This window comes from Zootoca vivipara, chromosome 10 (assembly GCF_963506605.1).
Source record: "Zootoca vivipara chromosome 10, rZooViv1.1, whole genome shotgun sequence".
NCBI lineage: Eukaryota > Metazoa > Chordata > Lepidosauria > Squamata > Lacertidae > Zootoca > Zootoca vivipara.
The window spans coordinates 35363892-35373752 of record NC_083285.1 but is presented as its reverse complement, the minus strand read 5'-3'; the positions used below and the strand labels follow the sequence as shown (position 1 = coordinate 35373752).

General features: G+C 41.9%; 1 protein-coding gene across 1 annotated transcript; it reads right to left on the bottom strand.

Annotated features, from left to right (window-relative positions):
* Window positions 1-205: 205 nt before the first annotated feature.
* On the bottom strand, window positions 206-629 carry LOC118091277 (large ribosomal subunit protein eL27-like). Its single transcript, XM_035128080.2, has one exon. It carries the CDS (start codon window positions 627-629, stop codon window positions 336-338), a length of 294 nt encoding a protein of 97 aa, XP_034983971.1. The 3' UTR covers window positions 206-335.
* Between the last annotated feature and the right edge of the window lie 9232 nt (window positions 630-9861).

The window sequence follows — 9861 nt, the reverse complement described above, 5'->3', positions numbered from 1 at the left end:
AGCTCCACCTTTCAGTCTGATAACCAGGGATGTTAGCAGATTGCAATTCAAAATAATTAAACACAATAAAAATTTATCAGCCAATAATTGTGCAGGCATCAACATCAGTTAGCTCTTAAATAGAAAGACCCATAATGGAAAGCCTCTCTTGGTGATGCTTTTTATTTTTTTTATTTTTTGGCTTTTCAAAAAAATATTTATTGATGCAAATGCATGCCACTCAGAATCTGAGCTTCTGGAAAAAAACCACTTGTTCTTGCCTGTCTTGTATCTCTCCTCAAATTTCACTTTGGCCACTTTGCTTTACGTTTCAGTGCAGGGTCCCTAAAGACATCCTAGTTGACAACGGTCTTGTCAAGGGGAATATCAACTGAGTACCTGGTAGGCATCAAGTGGTTGTAATTGTAGGCCTTCACAAAGGACTTTATCTTGGAATGCTTGGCAATCTTCCTCTTGCCCATGCTTGCTGTCACTTTGCGTGGGTAGCGATCGATGCCAGCCACCAGAGCGTGGCTGTATGGGCGGTCAGAGGTGCCATCATCAATATTCTTAAAAATAACAGTTTTGCGTCCGGAGTAACGCCCAGCAAGGACAAGGGCGACTTTCCCTGGTTTCATAGACTTGCTCATTTTGGAGCTGCGGCAGCAATGGCACCCACACCAGAAGAGCTCTTGGTGATGCCTTAGAAGGAAGATGACCTGGTGGCCAACCAAATGGCTGACATCACCCTATTTTTACAATCCCATAGCCAGGAGGCTGTGAGCCTCTGGTGGGGTGATCATACACAGCTGGGAGGTTGAATCAGAAGTTGTATTGACATGGTCTTAACACGTCTGCCTCACTTTGAACTTCATTATTAACTCAATCAATTTAAATGCTTGGGGTCTCCCTTGATATCTGATTACATACAATGAAGCCCAGTATATCTCTGACACCAGTAAGGAAGCAAACCAGTCAATGTAAATCAGGCATAGGTAAACTCCAGTCCTCCAAATGTTTGGGACTACAATTCCCATCATTTCTAGCTAACAGGACAAGTGGTCAGGGATGATGGGAATTGTAGTCCCAAACATCTGGAGGGCTGGAGTTTGCCTATGCCTGATGTAAATCATCCTGGGGAAATGGAAGGCACTTTTAAAAATCTATGTATCCTCCTATGAATATCCCAATCTCACTGTAGCCAGAAGTTTCAGGGTTTCCTTGGACACTTTTCCTTGGGATGAAGGTCACTGAAGGCTTAACAACATTTCTGTGACATAAAGTTTGTTTGCACTTATTTATACTGGCTAAGCGTAAGATGGAAATTTTACAGCATTAAGTAGGTCTCTGGAAGCATGCGACTGCCTTAAAAACCTTGAAATACCGTAATTGTTGGAAATTATTTGCCTCTTCCATTCTTGGTTGCTCTTTCATCACAGTTTCTCTGTTCAAAGGAGAGCTATATAATCCACACACCATTTAAAGATTAAGGCAGGCATTCCCAGTAGCTCTTTCACAGTAGTGGAATTTTTTCCTCCTGGAGGTTTATCAAACTCTGAGCTTATGCATTTTTCAAAAATGCCAGAAGACATTTGTGCTGTGTGTGTCTGCCCCTTCCCTCAGTCAAGGATAAAGAGAATGGGAGCTAATGTGAAAGTTTCAGTATTTTAAACTGTGTCCCAGTTCTCATGATTGACAAAACCTAAACATGAAAACAAATCTTCTAACATTTCTCTGACATCTTCAGAGTCTCTGCAGAGTCTCTACCTCAGTAAAGATGGGAGCTAAGCAGCTCCAATACTTTGGCCACCTCATGAGAAGAGAAGACTCCCTGGAAAAGACCCTGAGGTTGGGAAAGATGGAGGTCACTAGGAGAAGGGGACGACAGAGGACGAGATGGTTGGACAGTGTTCTCAAAGCTACGAACATGAGCTTGACCAAACTGTGGGAGGCAGTGGAAGACAGGAGTGCCTGGCGTGCTCTGGTCCATGGGGTCACGAAGAGTCGGACACGACTAAACGACTAAACGACTAAACAACAACAACAACAAGTAACACGACTGGGTTTCTATCACAGCCCCAATTCCTTGCTTCAGAAGGCACAACCATGGGATGTGGTTTTGAAAATGAAAACAGTTCTTGAGCCCTTCTCAGGGGAAGAATGGAACCCTCTCCTATTTTCTTATAGTAAATTGAACATTAAGCAACTAGATGAGCTCTGTTTAGATTAGAAGTGTAACTTAGACACTCCTGTCAGTAACACTTGCGAAGTCTGAGTTTCTCTGTAAAAGCTACTGTTTTCTCATATTCAGCAGCAAGATTTCTTAATAGTGTAAAATGTTATCCCTTAACCAGATGTTCAAAGTAAGGGTGAGGTACGTTGGAAACAAAACTGGAATTTTATGTAAACACACTTGATGAGGGTTAAAGCTTAATGGTTTTTCTGATTAGGCACAAGACTTTGTTTCAGTCAAGAACACTTTACTGAAGGAATTAAGAACTTTGCTTAAAACTTCACTTTATTATATCTGTTTCTGATTAAACTGTTTCTTCCCAGAATGGCTATTTTTGTCCATTCAGCAAGTAAAACACTTCCTCCCCTTCTAGGATCTTTGCCTTCTCTTCAGGAAAGAATCTGGGTTGCCTTCCTAGCAATTACCTAACCCGTAGTCAATTTGTTAGGTTCTCTCTTGTAATTCTCCACTCCCTCCAGATTGCTTGACACTCTTCCCAGCACTGCTTGGCTTCTGGGTCTTCAGGAGGAGGACCCAAAGTCTGCACATCACAGTATCCACAGAGGGTTAGGATTAGGGCAGAACCTTCCTTAGCCCTTCACCCATATAGCTGGTCCATTCAAATGCAAAAGGTAGGGAGCTAGCATTGTTTATTGCTACAAGCCATACTGATTGCATTGTTTATTGCTGCAAAGAGATGCATTGACAAACCAGTTACTACATTCATTTTAATAGCGTCCTCAAGGGAACCACTCTCGAAAAATTGGGCAGAGAACATCAAGATGCATTTTCATGAGGAACCAATTTGGTTTTCACATCCATCTCAGATCCTTTCGCTTGATGTTGTTTCCCAGTGGTTTCCAGGTGGTGTTGGACATCCTTGACCATTGGCTATGCTGTCTATGCAGTCCAAAACAGAGCTGGCCCACCCATGAGGCAAGGTGAGGCAACTGCCTTGGATGGCAGGATCTACAGGGGTGGCAGATCCAGCCTCCATTGAAAGTATTGCCTGCTGTTGTTGCCAAGGTGCAGTATTGGTCTTTATTCCTTCCCCTTCCGTGTTCCTGATGTAAATCTTCACTCCCCTCTTCTTCTCCTGAGGGGAGGTGGGTGCCATTTTGTGGTTCGCTCAGTGAGCCCCAAACTTGCATTCAGGACCTTACATGGATAGGAAAATAAATAAACAAAGAGTGGTCAAAACCCACTGCTCTCCAATCTCCATTCCCGCCCTCCGCCCGCCATGCACTCCATGTATTTTCTCTCATAACGTCGCGGGACGGCCTAGGAACATTCCAAGAGCCCTTGTGTATCCTTCCTGCCAAGTGAGGCGGAGGACGGCTTACCTGGCTCTGGGAAGGAGGCATGGGGGCTATGGGACCATTCCAGGAGCACCCCACAACCTTCCCAGATCCCAGTAAGCAGCCCTCCACCTTGCAGAGGGCAGTTGAGCATTTCTTATGCTTCCTGAGTTTGCACGATTTTACCTTGTATTTACACCAGGCATCCCCAAACTGCGGCCCTCCAGATGATTTGGCCTACAACTCCCATGATCCCTAGCTAACAGGACCAGTGGTCGGGGAAGATGGGAATTGTAGTCTGGAGGGCCGAAGTTTGGGGATGCCTGATTTACATGCTGCTTCTTCTCTCCAGGTGATTCCTAGCCAAGAAACTGATTCAGCCTACCTCTTTACACTGGTAAGCTGCCTCGCACCTGGATGAAACTTCGAGCATTTAGAAATCTCCAACATTTCCTCGCTCCATAAATTATGAGGGGTAATGTAGTACCCAAGGCTTTTAGGGGATCCTTGCACCCCGCAAACCCATGGCAATACAGATATAATTTCTGTGATCCTGGCAGCAGTTTTCCCCCAACTGCCATGGCAGTAAAGCTCAGTTTTCACTAATGTTCCATGCACAATCTCATGCATGGCTTAGGAGGGCTTGGGGATGCTTACAAGTCGGGAAAACTGTGTGAACTGGGCCACTATAAGTTATCAATAGAACTACCAAGCGGGTTTATTGCTGGGATGAAATTTGAAATAGAAGATTCAAATTAAAAGCTGATGTTTTAGTCGACTACAATGCACTGTAGCAGCTGTACTATATATCTTTGTTGGTCCCTTTTGGTCCTTATTAGCGCTGTTTCTTTAAGGTTGCTTTCAGTTAAAGCAATTTATTGCTGCTTTAATTCTGCCATTAGCTGGAATTAAAATGCCAGTTCCAAACAGCACTTAATCTAGCGTTAATTTATACTGCAATACCCTTTTCCATTTCCAAGATCTGCCTATATTCAGCAAAGATATTTTGCAATGTTGATTAAAAGCTTACAACTCCAGTTCATTTTTTTTTATGTGTGTGTGTCCCATACAGCTCAGTTGGGCAAGTAAGTGATGAATTACTCCTTATTTAGTCAACTTTTGTTCCTGACTGGGGCAGGCTTTAATTATGGGTTTTCTTGTATTATTTTTTCTGTAAATGAAACCAGAAATGGAAGACTGTCCTGTAGTTGGGAAACCAAGGCTGATTCAACAGGGCACAATTCATAATGAATTCCCAGCCATGCAGAACATTAAACAACACAGTGATCTGAATCTGGAAGCTTCAGATTAAACGCAGAAGTTGCAGTGTTACTTTGCCTGCCACTGGGTTTTATTATCCAAAATCTCCATAAGTCAAATCTCCAAAAACATGAAAGAACAACACAGAAAGCACTGAAATGCAATGTTTTGACAATCTTCTGGATTTCCTGGGGGAAATGAGTGAACTAAGGGTGGCAATTCCATATAAAAGGCTAATCTGAACGTAATTTATACATCTGCTGCAAATCAACAGATTGTACCAACTTGCAAGCAACACTGAAGAGTTTTCCCTCCTCTGTGCATCAGGTTCCAAATTTACTCTAAGGAATTCCTCATCATGGGAGTTAAAGTATTTTCAACTCTGCAACTTTAAAATATACTGAATATGAATAGTACACCAAATGTGGCCAGAAGTGGTTGTGGGTTGTGGGAGCCTGGCTGGATTTAAAGGTGGCCAGTGTTATTTATTTTGCTGGGACAGTTTCATGTCTCCCTTAAAATATAAAGGCAGAAGAGGATCCTTCTTGATCTTGTGCTTTTCGTGGTAGGAATGCTAAATATTTGTCAAATGGCATCTGAGGAGTTTGTCAATTGATTTCTCCAAGCCAGCAAAAAGTCAGGGGCTGAAGGATGTACTGTATCACTCATGCCAAAAACTAACTGTTTGTTTATGCTGCCCACACAGAAGCGGAAAGTATGACTGGCTGTGTGTGTCCTGAGGGGGCCTTGCTTTGATGTTATTTGTTTCATTACAGATAGGAAGCTGCTCAGCTGTGACTCTCTCAACATTTAATCAAGCGGTTGTTAAGTAGGTCACACACCTCTCGCTCCTTCAGTATGAATGAAGCTCAGAGTGTCGGCTAGGAATCTTTCCAGCTCATTCATTTATTTAGCTCCCTTATGGATGAATCGACAGGGTGAAACATTTAATGCTGTTGCTCTTCTTATGGGAAATCGAGATCTTCTATTGAAATGTTCTGCCACCAACACCTGAGAAAAATGTGCAAAATGTGTTCTATTTTGTGTTTTAAAAAACCCTGAACTAATTTCTCTGAGGGACAGGATAACTGCCATTTGTTCTAATGATCACCAGCCTTCTGAACAAGTATTTTAACCAACACTTTTTACTGAACTTAAAATAAGTCAGCATTATTCTCATTCCCCTAAGACACCAATGGGGAAGGGGTCTGAATGTGACCCTCTGGTTCTTTTTATTTGGCCCTTGGGGCTCTTCCAAGGCCACAGCCCTCACCAGTCAGACTCCACACCATCTTCAGCTTTAGTCTGGCTGGAATGTGTTCTTGGACTACAATAAAACCTTTTCTCTGCTCATATGAAGACCGGAGAGAAGCGTTTTTAGACATCCTCTGATATTTTCACGGCCAGAATGTAGCCTGTTGTACATAGTGAAGAGTCAAATCCATTGCTCTGCCCATTTTGCCTCTGGTCTCACCCACTTTTGATTCTGACTCCAGGAGCCACTGGAATGTGGCCCCAGAAGGTTCCTTATGAAGGAATGTGTGGCTCTTAACTCGGAAAAGGCTTTTGGCCCCCTGCTGTAAGGTAGGGATGCGGCATATTTCTCAGTACTACAGTTGAAAATCTGGCTGAAAGGGAGGTACACAAAAGAGAAAAAATGAAGTTTCCCTTCAGTTTTTAATATAATAATAATAATAATTATTATTATTATTATTATTTATACGCCACCCATCTGGCTGGGTTTCCCCAGCCACTCTGGGTGGTTCCCAACAGAATATTAATAATTTTAAAAATGATAAAACATCAAACATTAAAAACTTCCCTAAACAGGGTTGCCTTCAGGCACCTTTTAAAAGTCACATAGTTATTTCCTTGGCATCTGAAGGGAGGGCATTCCACAGGGCGGGTGCCAGCACCGAGAAGGTCCTCTACCTGGTTCCCTGTAAACTCACTTCTTGCAGTGAGGGAACTGCCAGGAGGCCCTCGGCGCTGGACCTCAGTGTCTGGGCAGAACAGGGCAGGGGGGAGGCACTCCTTCAGGTATACTGGGCAATGAAGGCAATTAAGAAAATATCAACAATAGGGTAGTACAGTATTATATACATACATACATAAATACATACATACATACATACATACATACATACATACATACATACAGTGGTACCTCGGTTTAAGTACACAATTGGTTCCGGAAGTCTGTACTTAACCTGAAGCGTACTTAACCTGAAGTGAACTTTCCCATTGAAAGTAATGGAAAGTGGATTAATCCGTTCCAGACGGTGCGCGGAGTACTTAAACTGAAGCGTACTTAACCTGAGGTATGAGTGTAATTGGTTAAGTTAACCTGACGCGAACTTAACATGACGCGAACTTTCCCATTGAAAGTAATGGAAAGTGGATTAATCCGTTCCAGATGGGTCCGCGGAGTACTTAAACTGAAAGTACTCAAACCGAAGCATACTTAAACTGAGTTATGACACTGTGTGTGTGTGTGTGTGTGTGTGTGTGTGTGTGTGTGTGTGTGTGTGTATGAATAGCGGCCTACAAATATTTTAAATGAATAACGGTATTCAAAGATAAATAATAAATAAATAATTTCCCAAAGCAATTTGGGAATGTTTCCAAGAATATACTGTATATGAAATTTTGCCTCTGTCACAGCAATGGGCAATTCCTCAAAAGCTTTACGTTGTTGCTCAAGACTGTAGTTCAGACTGACAATTAAAAGAAGCCCTTTGCACACATTCCTAGCATCTACGGCATGTATGGGTGGGGAATAATTTTGACTCTTTTACTGTTTTAATGCAAACCTCCCCAATTTGCACATTCCAAAACATTAGACGAACAAAAACACTGAAAATTCACACTTTGATTAATTTTGTGATGAGCATTCTCCAAATAAAATGTGGATAAAAAAATACAGGTGCGAACAAAATATAATATATAAAATGCATAATATTAGGGGGAAATGCTTGCAAAAATATGCATATGAGGCACAACTGCAAACGAATATTAGAAATTTGTGCTAAAATGTGGGCAATTTTTAATGATTAAAAAAATGCAAACTGAAACGTAGAGAACTGAAGTTACAATTGAAAAGTGAGATATTAAGAGAAATGAAATGGAGATGTTTTCTTACTGCCCTGAGATCAAGGGGAAAAGTAATTTTTGACAGTATCCACCACTCTTGATATAACCGGAGTCTGTATGGATGAAGAAAGCAGCAAAAGGTAGAGTGCAATGCCCTCTAGTGGCTGGATTTTGGAATTTGTTCCACCCTCAGCATTGATTGTTTCCCACAAAGCTCGAACCCAATAGGTCCTTGATGTGCAATGGTCCTTTGACTGGACTTAACCAACCAGGGGTCCTTTACCTTTGCCTTTACCTTAGTAGTGTATATAAAAAACACTAGATATATTGTGCTCAGCTCACTGCTCTCCTGGTGAAATGCAGCATAACATACTACAGATGTGGAATTTGAAATCTGATTTTTGCTTTAAGTGCCAACAACTTGTAAAAAGAAAAACAACAACACAACTGCCACTGCTCTAGAAACAATGGTTATAATGGAGCCGCATCTTATAAATTAAATTAAATTAAATTAAATTACGCTACTTGAGTGTAAAAAGAAAAGCCTCAAAGCAGTTTACAAAAAGATAAAAACAGAATCATAGAATCATAGAGTTGGAAGAGACCACAAGGGCCATCCAGTCCAACCCCCTGCCAAGCAGGAAACACCATCAAAGCATTCTTGACATATGGCTGTCAAGCCTCTGCTTAAAGACCTCCAAAGAAGGAGACTCCACCACACTTCTTGGCATAGCTGCCAAGTTTTCCCTTTTCTCACGAGGAAGCCTATTCAGCATAAGGGAAAATCCCTTTAAAAAAGGGATAACTTGGCAGCTATGCTTCTTGGCAGCAAATTCCACTGTTGAACAGCTCTTACTGTCAAAATGTTAGAAAGCTAAAATGGATTAAAATTTGCACCAACTCCCTAAGCACCTGCATAGGCTTCTCTAATCAAGAACGATTTTAGCAGGAGCTAAAAAGAATACAGAGAAGGTGCTTGCTTGAAATAAAGAGGCAGGGAGTTCCACAGTGTAGTTGCTGCCACACTAGATGATGGAGTTCTTACAAACGTGGAGCAGGTATTAAGTGGTACCTAATTCAGTGCCAATTCCACTGATGTAAGTGGTTGAGTGAGCACTTGCAGGGTAAAGCGATCTCCTAAGTAAACTGGTCCCAAGTTGTTAAGGGATTTATATATCTACACTCTGAACCTGGCCCGTTAGCTAGTGCAGATCTCTGAGCACAGGTGATATATACTGACAAGGCCTTACTTCTGTCAACTTGGATTTGCACAGCCACCACACACTCAAGAACCTTACTGCAAAGGGGATGTTAGCATCTGGGCAATCGTTGTCACTAAAGGTAATTGAGGCTACTACCTTGCTGAAAGTAAGCAAGTCTGGGCCTGGTCAATGACTTCTGAGGAATGACCTGCAGGCCTCCTTGTGTTCCCTAATGGGAAAAAATGGATATAAATGTCAGAAAATAAATTTTGAAGCTTTAAAAGTGTATCTGCTGGAGTGTAAAATCAGAGCGGACCTTAGTTATGTCTGTGCATTTCCTAAGTCAGAGAAACATGGAATGCATGTGTGAACTGCAGGTTGTGGAAGAAGAAGCACTTACTGAATACTTAACAATGTATTTATTTTTTGACACACTTCGTTATCCTACTTTGAGCCTGAGAGACCAGATTACCTTCTAACAGAGAGGGGATTTATGCGTTCAAAGGGTTAGTCGCTGAAATGTCATCACGTCTTCCCGCTTCTCAAAATGAAAAGATGGCTTATTCATACTTCCTTTCTGCAATCGCCTTATTATGTATATAGATTTTGGATGCTTCTCCGAGCAAATTCGTTGGGGGCGGGTGGGTTTCTACCTACGATTTGAGGGGAAAGCAAAAGCTTTTTTCTTTCTCTGGGGCTCCATCCTGCATATTGCTTGGCTGAATTTAAGTGGGTCAAGATCTCTCGCTGTTACAAAAGCTATTTTGAGCTGCATTAAAGTAATACAGCTCAAAAG

Coding starts and splice junctions, on each gene's coding strand:
- LOC118091277 (XM_035128080.2), bottom strand. CDS start 629: ATGAGCAAGTCTATGAAACCAGGGAAAGTCGCCCTTGTCCTTGCTGGG.